At 38.3% G+C, this 24,376-nt stretch overlaps 1 protein-coding gene across 4 annotated transcripts in view; it reads right to left on the bottom strand.

The window, feature by feature from the left end:
• Positions 1-24,376, bottom strand: part of CDIP1 (cell death inducing p53 target 1) — a 58,770-nt gene that overhangs the window by 8,157 nt on the left and 26,237 nt on the right. For 2 of the 4 annotated variants that reach the window (XM_072607608.1, XM_072607617.1), the window contains 4 exons: positions 4,838-4,936; positions 3,473-3,572; positions 2,913-3,007; positions 2,472-2,624 (listed from right to left, as the gene is read on the bottom strand). In XM_072607608.1, coding sequence (XP_072463709.1) covers positions 2,472-2,624; positions 2,913-2,997 — 238 coding nt within the window. In that variant the 5' untranslated portion in view covers positions 2,998-3,007; positions 3,473-3,572; positions 4,838-4,936. The remainder of the gene's footprint in view (positions 1-2,471; positions 2,625-2,912; positions 3,008-3,472; positions 3,573-4,837; positions 4,937-24,376) is intronic. The other 2 variants (XM_072607594.1, XM_072607602.1) reach the window with 1 other exon arrangement.

Here is a 24,376-nt window from a genome sequence, read left to right on the forward strand (position 1 = left end):
GGAAATCAGGCAGGGTTCTTAGGACTGCATGGTATAACTGTGCTGGTCTGAGCTCATTTCCTAAAGCTACTTATAATAATGTTCTATTTATAAAACAGTATATGTTTAGTATAAGTGAAGCTTAACGGACTGCAGCCAAAATAATAAATGAAAACTGTTTTTACTATGTCTTTAGTTAAGTCAATGGTTCAAGGAGAGAGGCCACAGTTTGATGAATGACACCTATGCCTTTACTGCAGGGTTCCTCTTCCCTAGGTTCCTCCAGGGCTGACTCTCAGTTGCCTGCCAAGCAATCTATGCCCCATTTGTGCTAAGGACTCCAACCTTGAGTTTTTCCCTACTCACTCATCTCCTTGTCTAGGACTTTGTGCTGCAGTCTGGTTTCACAAGACAGCCCAAAATAGTGGAGGATCTTCAGACACTTATTAACCAGTGGTAGCCTTAAGCAACCCTGCTCAAAATGAATAACTAGAACCACATGAAGGCTTGCCATACATAGCTAAAAGACACCTAATAGATTTGTTTCCAAAGCTCTTAGGATCAGGGGTTAATGTTTTTGTGTCATGGACCCTTTTGTGTAATGCATAAAGTACATAGGATTACAAAGGAAACCATATTGAAATATATTTATCAAAATACTAGAAAAGCAAGTTCACTAGACCCCAGATTAAGAATCCCTGTTCTAAAGACATGGAAAATGAATGCCTTTTGTTGGTCACTGGAGAGTAGTCTGGCAGAAACCAGGCATAGCTCAGCATCTTATACCATATATCAAGATAAGCTCAAAATGGACACATGATTTAGAAATAAAGGGTCATGTTGCAAGCAAATTAGTGGAGCACAGAAGAAATAACCAATGGATAAGGGAAAACATAGTGTTTAAATAAGAGGTATAAATGTTCACAGGAGGTAAAATGGATAATTTTTGTTATATTAAATTAAAAGGTTTTTGCACTAACAAAAGCAGAGTAGCTAAAATTAGAAGAAAAGCAGGAAATGAGGGTGGGGGAATGTTTGCAGCAAGTTTTACTGATAAAAGTCTCATTTCAAAGATATTGAGGTAACTAAGTCAACTTTATGAGAGTAAGAATCACTCCCCAAAAGCAGTTTTCAGAGGAAGAAACCAAAGATATCAACAGTCTTATGAAAAAAAATTCTCTAAATCACTAAAAATTAGGCAAAGGCAAACTAAAATGACCATCACTAAGATAGCAGTAAGATGACACAAAAGGAAAATAATAGCTACTGGAGGGTGTGTGAAAAAATAGCTCCACTTCTGGTGAAGCTCTCAACTAATCCAGCCATTCTGGAAAGCAATATAGAACTATGACCCCAACCTATGAAACTGTGAATACCCTCTGACCCAGTGATATTGCTACTAGGGCTATGCCCCAAAGATCAAAGGAAGAGGAAAAGGACCCATATATACAAAATGTTCATTGCAGCGCTTTTTGTGGTGATAAAGCACAAATTGGAAGCTGAAGGGATGCTCATTGATTGGGAAATGACTGAACAACTATGGTAAAAGAACATGATGGAATACTGTGCTACAAGAAATGATAAGGAGGATGATTTTGGAAAAATCAGGGAAGATTTGTATCATAAGATGCAAAGTGAAGTGAACAGAACCAGAAGAATAATTTCTCCATTAACCACAATATTGTAGAGAGAGTCAACTTTAAAAGACCATCAATACAACAACCGACCCTAATTCCAAAGGACTCATGATGAAGCATGCAGTCCAGCTCCAGAGAGAACTCACGGACTCAGGAGTGCAAACAGAAACACGTTTTCTTTTCTTGTGCTCCTCCCCCTTTCAGATATGGCTAATGCAGCAATTGGGTTTGTGATTACACATGTACAAATTACTTGCCAGTCTCAGGGAGGAGGAGAGGAGGGAGAGAACTTGGAACTCAAAATGTTTTTAAAAAATGAATGCTAAAATGTTTTCATGTGTAATTGGGGAAAAAATTAATCAAAAATTTTTAAAGGAAATTTGGTTTGCACATACATACTTGTAATGGGTTTTCTATTTCTTGCTTTTTCACTGAGTAGGGGAGAAGGAAAGGAGAGGGAGAGAATTTGGAGCTGAAAATAAAACTGAATTAAAAAAATAAAATGAACATAAACCTCTCCTAAGAAGACAGAATGCCTTTAGCAGTTACTGTCTAAATTTACCATTCATTTGCCACTTATCTTATGCTGCACTCTGTGGTTATCTCCTCTTGTGTCTCTCTCCCCCCTCCACAAAAAAAAACCCTCTAGGAAAAGAAGTGCTGATTGTTTAGTCTTTCTTTCAGTAGGTGGAGAGTAGGTACTCTCAAATACAGAATGGATGTAGAGTAAATCAAAGCTAGGACAGTCCCACTACCCATAATCAGGTTGGAAGCTATACTGAGGATAAGGGGGAAAATAAATTAAGCCAATAAGGGGTTCAGGAGACTCTCCCAGTATGGACCCTCTCAACTTACCTGGGGGCACGTAAGTACCATCTGCATTCAGGTGGGGAGGGATGAAGCCTGGCTGAGGGAGCGGATGAAGCGGTGGCTCATAGGGAGGAGGCCCAATGTCTGGTGGGGGTAGGGGTATGCCAGGGGGTTGTACCATAGCTGGAGAGGCTCTGCCTGGAGAAAGGGAGAAGAAGAGATCCTGTCAGCTTCTGCCTCAGGTCTACATTTACTCAGAGTTAAAACTTGCCTCTGAGAAAAGGTGAAAGCTGACAATTCCCTAGGTAAGGGAACCTCTGGGATTTTAGGGTTAGATTAGTAATTGGGCAGGTCCATGTTGCTAGACACATTTCTTCAGGTTCTTTCCTTTAATGCCTCAAAAAGAGGCTCTCTCAAAAGTCTGGATTTTGTACTCTAAGGAGCCCCCTTGTAAGCCAGTGGCTTTTCCATCATGAAAAGACCTACCTGCACCAGGTGGGCCTCCAGTCTTCTCCTCCAAGAGGGGAGCTGAAGGATCCCCAGGATAGGGAGGGGGAGGGTCATTGGACATCTTTGCTGACCTGTGGAAAAAATACAGAACTTAGCCAAATGATTGCATAGAGATAGTTTTCAGGATGGTCAAAAGCTCATTTGGCCTGGACCTGAAGGTTTTCAGGACAATTGTTGATTAAACACTTTCCTAGCAAGGCAGTAGGCCACAAACTCAAGCATTCTCTGAATGTAATCCACAGCTTGCTGAACTACCTTCCACTAACTGGACTAAGTGGCATTTTTCCTTTGAACAAAAAAAATGACATCCAAGCTGGTCTAATTAATGCACTGGAAAACAACTCCATGAATCTTCAGTGTTGTCAGAAATCCGTCCTTTAAAGCTTGCCTTAGGCTCCAAGGCTTTTAATAGAGAAACCATACATTCCAGGATGTGCCTACATTACTTCACCCACATCTCTGTCAATTCATTTGGAGTAGATCTCATTGTAAACCTGAACCCTTCAGACAATTTAGAATTTCTACTTAATACTCACACAGAATCAAGAGATATGGAAAGAACCTCAGAGATCTTCCAGGCCAACCCCAGATTTTACAAGTGAGGAAGATACACCTTTTGCTATGGATTCCTGAGGCCTGAAAGGACAGAGTTTGGATTAATATTTAAGGGGGGAAGGGAGAAAAATTAATAAGGGAAAAAATTCCCAAGTCTGCAAAGAGTCCATACAAAGGATGTGGAACATAGATGGTGAGTCTGAGGAAGAACAGCCAGATAGGAAAGAGAACCAGGAGAAAGCACTATCATGGAAATCGAGGATGTGTGTATATGAGGTAGTCAACGGTGTCCAACAGTACACAGAAGTCAATAAAGAGGAAGACTAAGAAGAGGTTACTGTATTTGGCAACTAAAAAATTTGGGAATGAGACTGCAAAGGGATGAGAGGTCAGTGGGAGGTAAGAAAATAGAGACAAACAAGTCCAGGCAGGTGTTTCTAGGAGTCTGGTTATGAAAAGGAGCCAGGATAGAGGGTTGAGTAAAGGTTAAGATTGGGAGAGATTCACTATATCACAAGAAAGAGCAATAATATTTTACACTGACATCATGAAGGCGCTTTTGGTTTATGATCTTTTTCTGGTACAATGGAAAAAGCCCTGGCTTTAGAGTCACAAGACCTGGACTCAAATCCCTCTTTTAATGTTTACTACTTGTAAGACCTTGGAAGAAAAATCACTAACTAATCTCTTTGGTTCTCAGTTTCCTTTTATTTATAAAATAAAGAGATTGAACTAAGATGGCTTCTGAGGTAATTTCCTGCTCTAAATCACAGATCAAGAACAGATCATCTCTCCTTTTCAGAAACAGAGGAATAGGAGGCACAGAATTACAGAGAACAGTGCTGGGCTGGGGATGGACAGGCCAGGATTCTCTTGTTGCTCATGGCCACTGCCTCCTTTTACTGGTATTCACTCACTAGTTTACAAAAATGGAAAGAAACAACGAACTTTAGCAATTGAAAGGTCCTGTGAAAAATACCTGAATATGAGAGAGAGAGAGAGAGAGAGAGAGAGAGAGAGAGAGAGAGAGGGAGGGAGAGAGGGAGATTTGACCCAAGACTTCTAAGAGGCACTTCCTTTTCCATTCAGTAGAACACCATAAAGGTTTATACAGTGGAAGGAGTGCTGCATTTGAAAACTTGGGTTCAAATCCTGCCTCTACTGTACTTACTACCTGCATGAACTGGGACAAATCATTTAACCTTTGCGTCTTGAGAAGGCTGGACTTCTCTGGATCCTTTCCAGTTCTAAATCTATACTCCTATGGAAATACCTACTTTTAAAAGCAGTACTTTGGAACAGAGTTGTCTCTTCCTCCTCAGTGAATTTCTTAAAAGAGATTTTACCTGATTCAAAGGCAGATAGTTCCCTTTGTTTCCGGGGGAACCTCAGGACAGGATTAAGCTTCCTCAAACCAGCACTTATGGAACCAAAGGCTTCTGGAGCTGTGGGAGAGAAACGAAAGACACAGTGTCAGCGCAAAGGGAAAATTCATCTACCACCAAAGGCCTGCCAGACGTCCCGTGTTGCTGGAGGAACCCAATGACAATTTAGAGACATCCTTCTTTACTCTGCCTTCATTCAAGTCCTACCTATAACACATAAAAGTTGGGCTACAAGTCACGTAGCCCCTCAGCTTCAGTCTGCTCTTCTGTAAAGTGGGGATAATACTTTAGAGTACATCACAGAGATGTGAAGCTGAAATGAGAATGTATGTAAAGCACTTTGCAAATTTTTAAAATAAATTTCAACCAACTCCCTGAACTGGGGTTCTCAAGTATTATTTAGAAATACCCAAGTAGCATAACTCTAGATATAGGAAACACCCCTTTTTGTCAACCCTACCTAAGTACACTTACCCTCAAAATATATACACTCAAAAAATGCCCCTATCTTTTAGTCTCCCTCTAATAGAAATTTCTAAAGCTCCTGCCTCACCCACCTTTCATGCTTCTGGGTCAGGAGAACCATGGAACATCCAGGAAGAAGCTGGCAGCAACAGTAAGCAGGTTGAAAAAACCAGACCAGAGAAAAAACTAGATCTTTCTATATATTGACAATATATATCTGAACTAGAACTAGCATACAATTTCCTTGATTCCAAGTGCAGTGCTTTTACTGCCACTATATACCCTATCTTACAGTATCCTTCATCTATAAGAATGGATATGATGCTACCTATCTCAAAGAACTGTAGTGAAGAAATTGCTTTGTGAACCTTAAAGAATGCTGTTTGTCAACCTCTTGGCTAAGATCAGCACTATATAAATGTCAGTTATTCCTACTGTTAAAAAAGAAACTAGATAAATTAAAAAAACACACTAGAATCAGGAACTACCAACGTGTTCTTTCTTCCTTTGACTCTTTCCCTCCAATCCCCGTACTTGTTTTGATTTCCTCTCCCTTCTGTCAATGGCTACTCATTCTACTTTCTGCACATTGCCACCTTCCCAGAAGAGTAGAAGACCCAGGGCATCTCCTGGCAGTAGGTTCAGCATGTTACAGTGCCTTGGGATTAAGGTGCCTTCTTCCAAGTTCCCTAGCTAAAGGTCAGGAACTCTTATCTAAATGTTGCTAGCCCAGTGGCCCAGCTCAGCCCTATGGAAATTAGAAGTGCCATCTACTGAATGTTTTCCCATTTAATCACATTGGACATATGGTCCAAGTTTATGGTTCACTACTGAAACTTCTCTGTACCTGTATTCATGTTTAAGTCTTGGCCATATGCCAAGATTCATCTTCAGATACTTCTCTCATGTGCTTTGTCTCATGACTAATCTAACACATGCCTCTGGCTCATTCTTGGCTCTTTCTGAAAAGTAAATTTAATACTCACTTCAAAACATCCATCACTTCACCAGCATGGGTACTTCCTTACACACCCTGGGACCAAGCTGTCCTCACTGGTGAATAAGTACAAACTCACAGAGACCATGTTTCACAGTGGTCCATCCCATCTTCTTACCATCCACTGCCATGCACTCATTTCTCATCCTTGCTCTGGGAGCCATAATCACATAAACACTAAAACTGCTTCTAAAAAGGGCATATTAATCAACACTTCTATGGCTCCACTCACTATCCCAGTGACTTTCCAGCCCAAAAGACCTTTTCCTAGCCACCACACCCCTATATATGTTGCATTCCCTGTTAGAATGTAAATTTTTTGAAGGCAGGAAACATCTCACTTTTATATTTGTATCCTCAGTGCTTAACAAATTGTAAGCATTTAATAAGTCTATTTTATTCATTCAGAAGATGGTACCTAAGGATAGAATTTGGATTTTTAAACTTTGACTTAAAATATGGGGATGGCCAGAGATCTTCAGGACCTAATCAGTAAGCATTAATTAAGCATACTGTATATGCCAGGTGAGGCAGCATGGTAGCACTATCAGATGGAGCACTGGGTCTGAAATCAGGAAGCCTTGAGTTCACATCTGGGCTCAGATGTCGACTAGCTGTGTGATCCTGAGCAAGTCACTTAACCTGTTTACCTTAATCCAGTGAGAAGGAAATAGCAAAACACTACTATCTTTGCCAAGAAAGCACCAAGAACATTATTGGCATGTTATGGTCTATGGGGTCACACAAAGAGTCAGACGTGACTGAACAACAATAACAAATACCAGGTATTGTGCTAGATCCTGGGGATATAAAGACAAAAATGAAAAAAAAAATCTTTGTCCTCGAAGAGTTTATGATTTATTTGGGAGGAGACATGTACCCATATTAGTATATACAAAATACAAAAATGAGAATAAAGTATATGAAGGGGAGCATTGTACAACAAGGCTGAAAAGTTAGGTTTGAGCCAGGTGGCAATGGGCTCTAAATGGTAAAGAAGTGTTTGATATGATCCTAAGTGTAACAGAGTTTACTGAGCAACAGAGTGATGTGATCAGACCTGTGCTTTAGGAATATTACTTTAGCAATTTCATTGAGAATTTACTGATGAGATGAGGCAGGGAAACTGCTTATGAAGCTATTGTAATGGTTTAGGCTGGAGGAGATGGAGGCCGGGATTAGAAGGGGTGGACAAGGTAGAGAGAAGGAGACAGTGTGAAAGATCAACCAGACTTGGCCACTGATGAGACATGTGACACGACACAGAAAGAAGGCTAAAGGATGACTCCAAAGTTATGAACTGGGATGACTGGAAACCCAAATGAGAGCCAGTAAAATACAGATCTAAACGGACACACACAGGTTAAGAGGGAAGATATTTTTAGATGGGGATCGAGAGGGTTAAATGGGAAAAAGGACAAAAACAAATCTATCTTCTCAGCTAGATACCAAATAAAAGTGGTAAGTATGACACAGGAAGAATACTATTAAGTAGAAAGCAGAGTTCATGGGAGGAAGAAGCCAATAAAAGACACTGTAATACTTGAAGGTTATGTTTCTGTTTTGTTGTGGTTTTTTTGGTCATTCCACCAAAATGACAGAGCTGGGAGGGACCTCAGAAATCAATCACCTAGTCCAAATTATAACTGACAGAGAATCCTATCTACAACAAATTCAACAGGTGGTAACCTGCTTTGCTTGAAAACATGCTACCTCTGGAGGCAGTTCATTTCCCTTTGGGGCAGCAGTAATTGTTAGGAATGGTTTGCTTTTTTTCCTTAAGCTAAAATCTACCTTTCTGAAATGTCCGTCCATATCTCCTAGTTCTGCCTTCTGAACAATTCTAAACTTTCTTCCATATGATATTCCAATATTTCTTCAGGCTAAACACATCATTAATTCCTTCAGCTAATCCTTTAACAGCATGATCTTGAGGCCCTTAGCCATCCTCCTGATCATCTTTATCTGGAAGCTATCCAATTCGATGTCCTTCCTAAAATGTGGTTCTCAGACACAGGGTAATGTGAGACTATGACCTCACTTGTTCTGAATACTACTATTTAGTGTCTAACATCAGATTACTGGTTTTTGGTTGCCACATTACACTACTGACTCATACTGAGCTTGCAATTTGCTAAAACTCCCAGATTTTTATTCAAACGAACTGCTTATCTAGGTATAGCTCTCCTATTTTGCACCTGTGAAGTTGCCTTTTAATGCAAGCGTAAGAGAACCTGGAGAGTCACTAATACAGATAGCAACTCTTCCTTAACTTAGTGAATGTTCTTCAAGAATTTCTTTAGTCAAAAAAATTAATCATTCTACCATCAATCTGGGTAGCTAAGTGATGTGGTGGATAGAGTTGCTTCAGAAGGTCTTTAAATGCCGAACAAAGGAGATTGCATTTATCCTCAAGGAAATAGGAAGCCAGAAAAGCCTCTTGAAGAAGGGAGTGACAAGGTCAGACTTGTGTTTTAGGAATGCCAATTTAGTGGTTTTATGTAAAATGGATTGGAGGGGAAAAGAGGATAGATACTGGAATGTGCATTAAGATGCTATTGCAATATGCAATATTCCATATCTAGAGAGGATGCAGGCCTCCACGAGGCTGCCTGTGGTATGAACGGAGAGAAGGCCAATGTAGCAGATATTCTGGAGTCAGAACTAACAGGACTTGGCAGCAGACAGAAAGTTGAGGAGAACCCTGGAAAAGAATTTGGTGCCCTTGGCATAAAAAGGAAAGTTAGGCACAAGTGTATGTCTAGAGGGTGAAAGATGAGTTCAGTTTTGTACATGTTAAGAGGCCTATGGGACATCCAACAGGTATTTGGAGCTATGGGACTGGAGATTCAACAAATGAAGAGGGTTGCATTTAGGAACCATCTGCAGAAAGAGAAGTCAAACTTGTGAAAGCTGATGAGAGTTTGTAGAGAAAGAAGAGTGCTCAGGGCAAAAGCCCTAGAATATACTCATCCACTGGTCACAGATTTATGTATGATGAAAAAGAGACCAAGATGGACTGATCATGCAGGTAAGAGGGAAAACACAAAAGAGCAGTGCTGCAAAAACTTAGAGGAGAAAGTATCCAAAAGCAGGTCGTAATCAATGTCCAACCTTGCAGACATCAAATAGTGTCATATTTTCTTTTGGCTCTGCTTTATTCACTGCATCATTTCATACAAATCTTTCCATGACAAATAGTATGGTTTTTTATTATTTTGTTAGACAATACATCTTTTAAAAAATAAGTAGAGTTTATTTCATTTTGCTTATTTGAATATTTTTACTGATAATTACTAAGTTTAGAATAAAAATTTACTTTTCAAAGTGTCATTTTATTATTAGTAGTACTATTTTAGCTCAAAATAAGCTGAGGCTTGTGGTAAACTGTAAAAAAAACAACAACAAAAACCAAAAACCTACAAAGAGCCCCTTTGGTCTATACTGGGAATAAGGGGAAATGATGGAAGGGATGAGGCTACAGCAGAAGTGGGCTGGATGATAACAGAAGGGCAGAAGAGTTATTAAATTCTTATACTTCTCTACCAAGGAGAGAGTGATCTTCATAGTAGAAAAGACAATACAAATAGCACCTAAAAAAAGAGCTGTAAGAGAACACTTCAGTATCCTCAATGAATTTAAGTCACCAGGTCAGGGCAAATTATACCCTTGGTACTAAAATGACTGACATATAGGATTGCTGAACCACCATTATTACTCTGCCTTGAAAATTCATAGATAATAGGAAAGGGAGGAAAAAGTGCCTCTGACCTAGGGACACAAATGTGCTCATTTTCAATGAGGAGAGGGTGGAATCTTCAAAACATACACCAGTAAGCTTGAATGAAAATACTGGTAAAATTCTAGGATGGATCATAAAAGGGATAGTTTGTGAGCATTTAAAGATGGAAACAGAGAACACCTAAATCCAGCAAAACCTTTTCCTTTTTTTTAATTATTAGAAGATCAGGAAAATGTCACGGACATATTTTAGAAAAGCATTTGACAAAGTCTCTCGAGCTTGTGGACAATATGAGCTACATGATAGTGTTCCCAGGTGGATTCAAAAACACTTGAAAAAATGGTCATTAATACATGGATGTCAGTTTGGGGGAAAAGTCTATAATGGAAAGACCCAGAAATCGGTTCTTGGCCTTGTGATGTACAGATTTTTTTAAATCAAATTTGAATGAACACAGAGATGGTATGCTTAGAACAACTAGTGTTACAATCCAAAAAAGTCTTAACAGGCTAGAATAATGGGCCAAAACTAATAAGATGAGACTTAATAGGAACCAACTGCTTACACACAAAAAACAACTACCCCTATATAAAATAGAGAAAGGCCTGCCTAGCCAGCAGTTCACATAAAAAAAAAAAAAAAAAGATCTAGGAGCTTTACAGGACTGGTAAGCTTAAAATCCACTCAACAGTATGACCAAAAAAAAAAAGAAAGAAAGAAATGGAACCTTAATTTACATTAAGAGAAAAATAAAATCAAGAACAAGGGACATCCTTTATACTCTTCTCTTGTCGGATCACATTTAGACTTCGTTATTATGTTCAGCTCAGGGCATCACACTTTAGGAAGGGCACTGAAAAGATGAGACACATCCAGAGAGTAACCAAAATAGTAAGGAGACAGGAGATTATGGAATAACAAGATGGGTTAAAGGAGCTAAGGAAGTTTAACTCTGAGAAAGAGAAGATGAGGGGAGCATGATAGCAATAGTACTTAAAACTCTAAGGTGGAAGAAAGATCAGATTTCTCCTGCTTCAGCCTAGTAGTCAGAACAAGAAACAATGAGTGCAAGTTGCACAGAAACAGGGTTCAGCTTGCTGTAAAAGAAAAATTTCCTGAATACATTAAGAACGGACCAGTCCCAAAGTAGAAAGGGCTGCCTCTACAGGTCTTCAAATGTAAGATTACCAACTTAACATCAGGAGTATTTTAGAAGGGATTCCTATTCAGGTACAGGTAGATTAGATTATCTCAAAGGTGCCTTCCAGCTCTAAAGATTCTGTGCTTCCGTTAATGTAGTTCTTGTATGGGAAGATGATACTACCAATCTCCCCAATGTCTATAAATCTACAGAGTATGGCTTGTTAGTGATGTATTTTGTGACCATTGAACACAGCAAAGCTCAATGCTACACCTAACTCAAAAAACTATATGACCATGATGAATACAGTGCTTTAAATATGTGACCTACACATCAGAAATATAAATCTGCTTCAACAAGTCATATTTCAAAACTAAATACCCAGATTGACTATTTGGAGTTATTAGCACCTTTGCTCCCCTTCATTTGTGCAGATAACTGACATTGTTTCAAGTTCTAAAATTTTATGAATCTAAGCACTGATTATGTTGTTTGCTATAAGGTATGGTGTTGGTATTAATTCCATTAATACGAGATTGAGAAGATCATTCAGTGCACACTTACTGCACTACTATAGCCATTCAATAGCCTCTGGCTTTCTGACAATACCTTTTCATTTTTGCCAGCTCTCCTAGTCCAAAATAAATCAAATGATGCAACCCAAGATAACACATACTTATTAAATGGCAGGATGATCTCCAGCAGGGCAGTCCTGGAAAGAAGCCAGGCTCCCTTGAAACCACATTCACCACAGTGCAACCCTACTGTGCTGGATCTGTGTGAACAATCAAGAACAGCAGGCTATCCAAGAAATTATTGAGGTAGGGAGATGAAAGAGGCAGAAACAAGGCTGAGGTGTAAAAGTGAACACATCACCAAGGATGCCATGGGGTGAGCTGTAGCTAGTTATCTAAAATAGGTTAGTGGCCTCTTATTAACCACAAGTCTAAAACCCAGAAGAGGTTTTACAAATTGTGGCTATAGTCACAGAACTAATAGAAAGGGTTACAAATAATCTCATCTTTTCAATCACACGAGCTAACAAAGATATCAACTATATTTCACTATATATATTAATATACTACAAAATCACTCTCTGATCAGGGAGTCAGTAGAGGTAAATCACCATCTCTGTTCCTCACCTTTCTACCTATCACATAAGATGACAAACACCAGGGCCAGCCTGCCACTAGAGTAGGTAATTCTCTCGGTCAAATGGTATTCCAGGAAGTGTCCCTAATGCCTACATCATCCCCAAGTACACACACTACTTAAAATCTTACCACGGAGAATCCTTCTTTTGGATTAACAAGCTTTGTTTTTTTTTTTTTAGGTTTTTCTGAGAGCATCTTGCTCTGTTTATTTTTTTCCCTACTTAATGGCATTTTATTATTTTTCAATTACATGTAAAGATAGTTTTCATTATTAACTTTTATACTCCTCCCACTCTCCCTAAGACAGCAATCTGATATAGCCTAAACATGTACAATCATATTAAACATATTTCCACATGAGTCATGTTGTGAAAGAAAAATCAGGACAAAAGGGAAAAACCACGAGGAAGAAAAGAGAAAATAGTATGTTTTAATTTGCATTCAGACTCCATAGTTCTCTCTCTGGATGAGGTTAGCATTTTACATCAGGCGTCTTTTGGAATTGTCTTGGGTCATTGTATTTCTGTGAAGAGCTAAGTCTATCAAAGTTGATCATCACACAACATTGCTGTTACTGGGTACAATGTTCTCCCAGTTCTGCTCAGTTCACTCAGCATCAGTTCATGTAAGTCTTTCCAGGTTTTTCTGAATCTGCCTGTTCATCATTTCTTATAGCACAATAGTATTCCATTACATTGATAAACCACAACTGGGCTCTGGAGGAGAAGTGAGACTGGTGACCTGCACAACCCTCCGTCACTCAAAACAACGTCAAGTGCAAGTCATGTCATCATTTCTCTGACGGCATGGTCTTTAGCAACTAAGGACGAATACACAATACCACAACTGGTTCAACCATTTCCCAATTGATCAATATCCCCTCAACTTCCAATTCTTGGCCACCACTAAAAGAGCTACTATATTATTATACATGTGGGTTCTTTCTCCTCTATTATGATGTCTTTGGGATACAGATCTAGTGGTATTGTTGGATCAAAAGGGGTATGCATAGTTTTACAGCCCTTTGAGCACAGTTCCAAATTGTTCTCCAGAATGGTTAGATCAGTTCACAACTCTACCATCAATGCACTGGTGCTCCAATTTTCCCATACTGTCTACAACATTTACCATTTTCCTTTTATATCATAATAGCCAACTGGATAGATATGATGTGGTACCTCAGAGTTGTTTTAATTTGCATTTCTCTAATCAATAGTAATTTGGAACACTTTTTTGTATACAGCTTTTAATTTCTTCATCTGAAAACTGTGTTCATATCCTTTGACTATTTATCAATTGGAGAATGACTTGTATTCTTATAAATTTGACTCAGTTCTACATATTTTAGAAATGAGACCTTTATCTGAAACACTGGCAGTAAAAATTGTTTCCCAGATTTCTTTTCCTTCTAATCTTGTATTGGCTGTTTATGCAAAACCTTTTTAATTTAACATAATCAGAATTATCCATTTTGTATTTCATAATATTATCTATGTCTAATTTGGTCATAAAGTCTTCCCTTCTCTATAGATCTGACAGGTAAACTATTCCTGGCTTTCCTAATTTATGGTATCACCCTTTATGTCTAAATCATGTAACTATTTTGACCTTATCTTAGCATAGGGTGTGAGATGTTATACCTATATTTCTGTCATACTATATTTTCTAGTTTTCTTAGCAATTTTTATCAAATAGTGAGTTCTTATTCCAAAAGCTGTAGTTTTTGGGTTCATCAAACAGTAGATTACCATAGTCTGAGTAGTGTGTCTTATGTACCTAACCTATTCCACTGATCCACCATGCTATTTCTTAGTATCAAATAGTTTTGATGATTGCTGCTTTATAATATAGTCTTAGATCTGGTGTGGATAAGCCACCTTCCTTTGAATTTTTTTCCCATCAATTTTCTTGATTTTCTTGGTCTTTTGTTCTTCCAGATGAATTATTTTTTCTAGTTCTATAAAAGACTTTTTAGTAATTGTATCAGCATGGTACTAATTAAGTAAGTTAATTTAGGTAGAATTGTCAGCCTATCCATGAGCAACTGATATTTTTTCAATTATTTGGATCTGACTTTGTGTGAAAAGTGTTTTGTAATGGTGATCATGATTCCTGGATTTGTTTTGGCAGGAAGGCACCCAAATATTTTATACTCTCTATAGTTACTTTAAACAGAATTTATCTATTGCTGCTGGGCTTTATTAGTAATATACAGAAATGCTGATGATTTATATGGGTTTATTTTATATACCGCAACTTGCTAAAGTTGTTAATTATTTCAAGTAGCTTTCTAGTTGATTCTCTAGTATTCTCTAAGTATATCACATCATCTGCAAAGAGTGATAGCTTTGTTTCCTCACTACCTATTCTAATTCTTTCAATTTCTTTTTCTCCTATTGCTCAAGCTAGCATTTCTGGTACGATAGTGAATAATAGTGGTGATAATGGACATCCTTGTTTCACCCCTGATCTTACTGGGAAAGCTTCCAGCTTATCCCCATTACATATAATACTTACTGATGGTTTTAGATAGATGCTACTTATTTTAAGGAAAGCTTCATTTATTCCTATGCTCTCTAGTGTTTTTAATAGGAATGGGTGGTGTATTTAGTTAAAAGCTTTTTCTGTATGTACTGAGATAATCATATGATTTCTGTTCATTTCTTATTTATATGGTCAATTATGGTAGTTTTTCTAATATTAAATTAGCCCTGCATTCCTAGTATAAATTCCACTTGGTCATAATGTGTTCTTCTCATAATTTACTATAATCTTTTTGCTAAAATTTTATTTAAAATTTTTGCATCAATATTCATTAAGGAAACATCTAAAATTTTCTTTTTCTATTTTGGCTCTTCCTAATGTAAGTGTCAGGATCATATTTATATCATAAAAAGAATTTGGTAGGACTCCACCTATTTTTCCAAATACTTTATATAGTACTAGAATTAATTGTTCTTTGACAGAATTCACTTGTAAATCCATCTGGCCCTGGGTATTTTTTCTTAGGGAGTTTACTGATGGCTTGTTCAAGTTCTTTTTCTGAAATGGGGTTAATTTTATTTCCTCTTCTGTGAATCTGGGCAATTTACATTTTTGTAAATATTCATCAGATTTATTGGCATAAAGTTGGGCAGAATAGCTTCTAATTATTTTAATTTTCTTTTCATTGGTGGTGAATTCATGCTTTTCATTTTTGTTGTTTAGTGATGTTCTTTTTTTAAAAAAATCAAACTAACCTAAGGTTGATCCATTTCATGTTTTTTCAATAAAATCAGCTCTTAGTTTTATTTCTTCATTTAATAATTTTCTTAATTTCAATTTTGTTTATCTCTCCTTTGATTTTCAGAATTTCTAATTTGGTGTTTAATTGGGGATTTTTGTTTTTCTGGCTTTTTTAGTTGCATGCCCAATTCACTGATCTCTTCCTCTATTTTATTCACATAAGTATTTAGAAACATAAAATTTCCCCCTACAAACTGCTTTGGCTGTATCCCATAAATTTTGCTATGTTGCTCATTATTGTTATTCTCTTTGATGAAATTTTGATTGCTTCTATGATATGTAAGTTGACCCATTCTTTAGGATTAGATTTACTTGGCTTCCAATTAATTTCTAGTCTGTCTTTCCATGGCCCTTTATTACACAGTTTTTATTGCACTATGATCTGAAAAGGATGCAATTAATATTTCTGCCTTCATACATTGGATTGTGAGGTTTTTATGGCCCAATACATGGGTAATTTGAGTAGGTGCCATGTACCACTCAGAAAAAGGCAAAGTACTTTTTATCTCCATTCAGTTTTTCCAGAGTTCTACCATATCCAACTTTTCTAAAATTCTATTCACCTCCTGAACTTCTTTCTTGTTGATTTTATGGTTACATTTATCTAGTTCTGAGAGGGGGAGGTTGAGGTCCCCCACTAGTATAGTAACACATTTAAACTCTCCTCTGAGAATCTGGAATGCCAAACCACTTGTTACATATATGTTTAGTATTGATATTACTTCATTGTCTATGACACCTTTTAACAAGATGTAGTTTCCTTCCTTATCTCTTTTAATTAGATCTATTTTTGCTTTTTTGCTTTGTCTGAAATTGGGATTGCTACCCCCACTTTTTTTTTTACTTCAGCTGAAGCATAATATATTCTGCTCTCCTCTTTTACCTTTACTCTTTGGGTATCTCTCTGCTTCAAATGTGTTTCTTGTAAACAATATATGGTAGGAGTCTGGTTTTTAATGCACTCTGCTATTCACTTCAGTTTCATGGGAGAGTTCATCCCATTCACATTCTGTTATGATTACGATGTCTTTCTCTCCATCTTATTTCCCCCACTCCACCCATTTATGTTTCTCTCCCCCTTCATCCTTTCCTTCATCAATGCTTTGCTTCTGACCACCACCTCCCCCCAATTTCTCAGCCCCCTCCCTTTTCTTTCCTCCTCTCCCTACTATTTCTGTCCTCCCTTCTATCCACCCCCCTCCCTTTTCTTTCCCCTTTGTCCTTCTACTTCCCTATAGGGTAAGAGAGATTTCTATGCCCAACTGAATGTGTATGTTATTTCCACTTTGAGCCTTATCTGCTAAGAGCAAGGTTCAAACAATGTTTGCCCCTCTTATGTCTTTCCCTCTACTGTAATAGGTCTTTTGCACCTTCATGTGATATAATTTACCCTATTCTGCCTCCCCTTTCCTCTTCTCCCAGTGTAATCCTTTTTTTCAAATCTTAATTTTTTTTTTATATCATCACATCTAAGTTAACTCATACCCACATCTCCTGTTTATGTAAACCCCATCTAACTGCCCTAATAAAGATACAATTCTCAAGAGTTACAAGTATTATCTTCCCATGTAGGGCTGTAAACATTTAACCTTACTTTTTTTCTTTCTTGTTTACCTTTTTATGCCTCTTTTGAGTCTTTTATTTGAAGATCAAATTTTCTGTTCAGCTCTGGTCTATCAGGAATGATTGAAAGTCCCCTATTTCATTGAATGTCCATCTCCCCTGAAAGATTATGATCAGTTTCACTGAGTAGTTGATCCTTGGTTGTAATCTAAGTTCTTCTGCCTTCTGGAACATAATATTCCAAATCGTCTGATCCTTCAAAGTAGAAGCTGCTAAATCCTATGTAATCCTGATTGTGGCTCCACAATATCTAAATTGTATCATTCTGACTGCCTGCAGTGTTTTCTCCTTGACCTGATAATTTCAGAATTCAGCTACACTATTGCATGGAGTTTTCATTTTGGGATCTCTTTCAGAAGGTGATTGGTGGATTCTTCCAATGGCTATTTCACCCCCTGGTTCTAGGATATCAGGTCAGTTTTTCTTGATAATTTCTTGAAAGATGTTGCCCAGGCTCTTTTTTTTTTTTTTTATGGCTTTTAGATAGTCTAATAATTCTTAAATTATTTCTCTTGCACCTATTTTCCAGGTTAGTTATTTTTCCAATAAGGTCTTTTACATTTTCTTCTGTTTTTTCATTCTTTTGATTTTCTTGGATTGATTCTTGATGTCTCATAGTAATATAGCTTCCACTTGCACAATGCTAATTTTTAAGGAATTATTTTCTTCAGTTAGCTTTTGTACATTCTTTTTCATTTGGTCAATTCTACTTTTTAAGGAGTTGTTTTCTTTTTTTAATGTGTTGATTTTTCCAATTTATTTATTTTTAGTTTTCAACATTCATTTCCACAAGATTTTGAGTTTCAGATTTTCTTCCCATCTCTTCCCTCCCCTCACCCCAAAACACCGTGCATTCTAATTACCCCTTTCCCAAATCTACCCTCCCTTCTATTGCACCGTTCCCTTTCCCTATCCCCATCTTCTCGCTTTTCTTGTGAAGCAAGACAGATTTCTATACCCCATTACTTGTATTTCTTATTTCCCAGTTACATGCAGCAACAATTCTCAACATTCATTCCTAAAACTTTGGGTTCCAACTACTCACTCTTCCTCCCTCCCCACTCCTTGCCTGAGATGGCAAGGAATTCAATATAGGTTATATGTGTGAAGTTTTGCTAAAGACTTCCATGTCATGTTGTGAAAGACTAACTATATTTCCCTCCATCCTATCCTGTCCCCCACCATTCATTCCATTCTATGCTTTCTTTTGACCTTATCCCTCCCCAAAAGGATTTGTTTCTAATTACCCCACTCCTCTCAAATGCACTTGCATCTATCATCACCCCTCATATCCCACTAATCCCCTTCTCTCCTACTTTCCTGTAGTGTAAGACAGATTTTCATACCAAATTGAGCGTGCATGTTATTCCCTCCTTAAGTGAAATGTGAGAATAAGCTTCACTTTTTCCCTCTCACCTCCTCCTTTTCCCCACCGTTGAAAAAGCTTTTTCTTGCCTTTTTTATAACATGCCCCATTCCATCTCTCCCCTTCTCCTATTTTATTTTTTAGATATCATCCCTTCCTATTCAACTCACTCTGTGCCCTTAGTCTGTATATATATGTATAATCCCTTCAACTACCCAAATACTGAGAAAAGTTTAAAAAATTACAAATACTATCTTTCCATTTAGCAATGTAAACAGTTGAACTTTGGTAAGTCTCTTATTATTTCTCTTTCCTGTTTACCTTTTCATGTTTCTCTTGATTCTTGTGTTTGAAAGTCAAATTTTCTATTCAGCTCTGGTCTTTTCATCAAGAATGCTTGAAAGTCCTCTATTTCACTGAATGACCATTTTTTCCCTTGAAGTATTATACCCAGTTTTGCTGGGTAGGTGATTCTTGGTTTTAATCCTAGTTCCTTTGACTTCTGGAATATCATATTCTAAGCCCTTTGATCCCTTAATGTAGAAGCTGCCAGATCCTGAGTTACTCTGATTGTATTTCCACAATACTCAAATTGTTTCTTTCTGGCTGCTTACAGTATTTTCTCCTTGACCTGGGAATTCTGGAATTTGGCTACAATGCTCCTAGGAGTTTTCCTTTCAGGATCTCTTTCAGGAGGTGATCGATGGATTCTTTCAATATTTATTTTACCCTCTGGTTCCAGAATATCAGGGAAGTTTTCCTTGATAATTTCATGAAATGTGATGTCTAGGCTCTTTTTTTGATTATGGCTTTCAGGTAGTCCCATAATTTTTTAATGTTCTCTCCTGGATCTATTTTCCAGGTCAGTTGTTCTTCCAATGAGATATTTTACATTGTCTTCAATTTTTTCATTCTTTTGGTTTTGTTTTGTAATTTCTTAGTTTCTCATACAGTCAATAGCTTCCATCTGCTCCATTCTAATTTTTAAGGAACTATTTTCTTCAGTAAGCTTTTGAATCTCCTTTTCCATTTGGCTAATTCTGCTTTTTAAAGCATTCTTTTCCTCATTGGCTTTTTGAGCCTCTTTTGCCATTTGGGTTAGTCTATTTTTAAAGGGTTATTTTCTTCAGCATTATCTTGTGTCTCCTTTAGCAAGCTGTCATGCATGGCTCTCATTTCTCTTCCCAATTGTTCCTCCACTTCTCTTACTTGATTTTCAAAATCCTTTTTGAGCTCCTCCATGGCTTGAGACCATTGCATATTTATTTTGGAGATTCTGGATGCAGAAGCCTTGACTTTTAGGTCTTCCTCTGATGGTATACATTGTTCTTCCTCATCCAAAAGGATGTAAGGAAATATCTGCTCACCAATATCTGCTCCTTCTATTGTCTTATTCTTTTTCCCTTTGGGGGGCATTTTCCATACCTGTTACTTGACTTTTAAATTCTTTATCAAGAGGAGGGTATACTCTGGGGACTTGTAAGTTCTCAAATCCTCCAAGGTGGCACAATCAAGGGAGAGGAATTTATTCCTCTCCTGACCTGCACTCTGGTCTGGGAGCAACAGAAGTGCTCTTTTCTGCCCAAGATCTGTGAGAATTCCCTCTCCAGAGCCTCCACCAGCTCCACCAGCCAACCAGCACTCCTGCTCACCCCAGTGCTGCCACTCAGGGCTGAGATCCAGATCAGCAGCTCAATTCTTCCAGGGCCTTTAAGCCAGGGCTCCAATAATGGAAGCTGCTGCAGCAGTTACTACCACCACCTGGGGCCAGGGCTAGACCTCTGCATTCTCTTCTTACCCAAGTGAAAGAGTTTTCTCACTGACCTTTGAAGCTGTCTTTGGTGTTTGTGAGTTGAGGAATCTGGGACCCGCAGCTGTGGCCAGTGGTGCTTTGAAGCCTGCTCCAGCCCTGTCCTTGCCATGACATGGGGAAGGCTGGGCTGCTCTCTGTGGGCTGTGCGATGCTTCGCGCCCAGTGCAACAGACATTTCCTGTTGGCTTTCCAGACTGCCTTGGGGTGGAAATCTCTTTCACTGTCATTTTGTGGCTTCTGCTGCTCTAGAATTTGTTTAGAGTTATTTTTACAGGCGTTTTATGGTTGTGGAGGGAGAGCTTCTAGAGGTGCATCCTTCTACTCTGCCATCTTGGCTCCACCCCCCACGAGTTGTGTTTTTACTGGATGTTTTCCCCCATTTGGTCAATGGCATTTTTTAAGGAATTATTTTCTTGAGTCAATTTCTGTCCTTACTTGTCCAAGCTGTTGACTCTCTTTTCCATACCTCTCACTTCTTTTCCCAATTTTTCTTCTATCTCTCTCATTTGACTTTTAAAATCCTTTTGGAGGGGCAGAGCCAAGACGGCAGAGTGAAAGCAGGGACTTCCTTGTGTTCTCCCCCAAATACCTGTAAAAATGACTCTAAAAAATTCTAGAGCAGCAGAACTCACAAAATGACAGAGTAAAACAAATTTCCAGCCCAAGACAACCTGGAAAGTCAACAGGAAAGATCTGCTGCACTAGTCTGAGAGAAGAACCCAGTCCAGTATGCGCCACACTGACATATACCAGACCCTAAGAAAGCCAGAGCAGACCTCAGGGGACTGAATCACCAGCAGCAGTGGGAGTTTCTAGACTTCTCAACCCACAAATGCCCAAGACAACTTAGAAGGTCAGTAGGAAAAGTCTGTGGTACCTGGGTGAGAGTGGAATGAGGTCTGGCCCTAGCCTCAGCCCCAGCCACGCAGCAATGGCTGTTTCTGGAGCTCTTGGTCCACAGATGGTGGGGGAATCAAGTGGCAGATCAGAGGGGGACTGAAGGGATATCTTTGCTGGCATTGAGGCAGGGTTCTCTTGCTTTGTGCTTGCTTGAATCTGGGTTATAGTCCTGGGTGACAGTCCTGGGGAGAAGAGGAGCACTGGCATGGTGGAGGTTGTGATGGTGGTGGAGAGGGAATTCTCCTCACAGTTCCAAGGCAGAAAAGAGTCATTGTGTTCACTCATAGACCACAGTACAGACCAGGAGAAAAGTAAACACCTTTCCTTTGATCCCATAACCTTGGAAAAATTAAAATTTACAGGTCCCTAGAAATATTCTTGAAAACAGCCACACAAAACCCCTAAAGCTTGGGACAGTGCACTTTCCACTCCGGAAAAAGAGTCCTACTTTAACAAAGAGCTAAAAAATCAAGTGATTGGCTGGGAAAATTAGCAAACAGTGGGAAAAAAATCAGATTACAGAATCTTATACTTTGATGACAAGGAAGATCAAAACATACAACCAGAAGAAGACAACAAAGTTAAAGTTCCTACATCCAAGCCTCCAAGAAAATATGAATTGGTCTCAGGTCACAGAAGAGCTCAAAAAGGATTTTGAAAATCAAGTAAGAGAAGTGAAGGAAAATTGGGTAGAGAAATGAGAGTGATGTAAGAAAATCATGAAAAATGAGTAAACAGCTCACTAAAGGAGACCAAAAAAAATGCTGAAGAAAATAACACCTTAAAAAATAGACTAACCCAAACAGCAAAAGGGGTCCAAAAAGCCAACGAGGAGAAAAATGCTTTAAAAAGCAGAATTGGCCAAATGGAAAAGGAGATCCAAAAGCTCACTGAAGAAAATAATTCCTTAAAAATTGGAATGGAGCAGACAGAAGCTAATGACTTCATGAGAAATAAAGCAATTATAACACAAAACCAAAAGAATGAAAAAATAGAAGACAATGTGAAATATCACTGGAAAAACAACTCACAGAAAATAGATTCAGGAGAGAGAGAAATTTAAAATGATTGGATTACCTGAAGTGATGATCAAAAAAAAAAAAAAGAGCCCAGACATCTTCCTTCAAGAAATTAATGATATTCTAGAACGAGAGGGTGAAATAGAAATGGAAAGAATCTACCAATCACCTCATGAAAGAGATCCCATAAGGAATACCTAAGAATATTGTAGCCAAATTCCAGAGTTCTCAGGTCAAGTAGAAAATATTGCAAGCAGCCAGAAAAAAATAATTCAAGTATTGTGGAAACATCATCAGGATAACACAAAATTTAGGAGCTTCTACATTAAGGCATCAGAGGGCCTGGAATATGATATTCTTGAGGGCAAAGGAGTTAGGATTAAAAGCAAGAATCACCTACCCAGCAAAATCAAGTATAATACTTCAGGGGAAAAAATGGATATTCAATGAAATATAGGACTTTAAAGCATTCTTGCTAAAAAGGCCTGAGCTGAATAGAAAATTTAACTTTCAGACATAAGAATTAAAAGAAGCATAAAAAGGTAAATAGGAATGAGAACTCATAAGGAACTTATTAAAGTTCAACTGTTTACATTACTACATGGAAAGATATTTGTAACTCATGAGACCTTTCTCAATATTAGGGTAGTTGGAGGAAATATATAAAATACACACACACATACACACACAGAGGGCACAGAGTGAGTTGAATATGAAGGGATGACATCTAAAAAATAAAATTAAGAGGTAAGAGAGGAATGTACTGGGAGAAGGAGAAAGGGAGAGGTAGAATGGAGTAAATTATCTCACATAAAAGAGGCAAGAAAAAGTTTTTACAGTGGAGGGGAAGAGGGTTAGACTTGATGAAAGGGAATGGGTGAATCTTACTCCCATCAAATTTGGCTGGAGGGAATAACATACATACTCAATTGGCTATGGAAATCTATTTTACCCTACAGGAAAGTAGTGGGGAAATGGATAAAAGAGGGGAGGATGATAAAAAAGAGGGCAAATGGGGGGAGGAGTAATCAAAGGCAAACACTTTTGAAGTGGGACAAAGTCAAAGGACAGAACAGAATGAGGGTAGGATAGAATGGGGGGAAAATAGTCTTTCACAACATGACTATTATGGAGGTGTTTTGCATAACTACACATGTATAACCTATATTGAAATGTTTGCCTTCTCAATGAGGGTAGGGAGGAAGGGAAGAAGGGAGAGAATGTAGAACTCAAAGTTTTAAAAATGAATGTTAAAAACTGATTTTACAAGCAACTGGGAAATAAGATATACAGGCAATGGGGTATAGAAATCTATCTTGCCCTACAGGAAAAGAGAAGGAAAGGAGATCAGAGAAGGGGGGTGGGTAATAGAAGAGAGGACAGACTGGGGGAAAAAGTAATCTTAGAATGCATGCTGTCTTAGGGTGGGGCAAGGGGAGAGATGTGGAGAAAATTGGAACTCAAAATCTTGTGTAAGTGAATATTGAAAATTAAAATAATTTTTAAAAACTCAAACTGAAAAAAAAATTCCTTTTTGAGCTCTTATAAGAAGGCTTTTTGGGTTTGAGACCAATTCATATTTCTCTTTGGGGTTTCAGATGCAGGTATATTGACAATGTTGTACTCTTCTGAGTTTGTGTTTTGATCTTCCCTTTCACCATAGTAACACTTCTGTAGTCAAATGTTTGTTTTTGCTTCTTGCCCATTTTGGGGTCTATTTCACAGTTTTAAAATTTGAGCTCTTGTCCTGGTTCGCAAGATTCTTGTGCTGTGGGCCAGGGGGCTGGTCATTGGCTTTATGCTCTAGGGCCTCAGATGCTGGTAGTTTGCTCACTGAACTGATGTGGTCCAGGCCTGTTGTTACCTGGTTTCTGGAGCTGGCAACTTGCTTTTTGCCCTGGGGCTGGAGGTCTCACAGCTGGTCTGCTGTGCCACTGGCCTACTCAGCCAGGACCAAGGGGCCTCAGTTGCTAATCTATGCTGTGACTAAGAGCC

This window comes from Notamacropus eugenii, chromosome 1 (assembly GCF_028372415.1).
Source record: "Notamacropus eugenii isolate mMacEug1 chromosome 1, mMacEug1.pri_v2, whole genome shotgun sequence".
NCBI lineage: Eukaryota > Metazoa > Chordata > Mammalia > Diprotodontia > Macropodidae > Notamacropus > Notamacropus eugenii.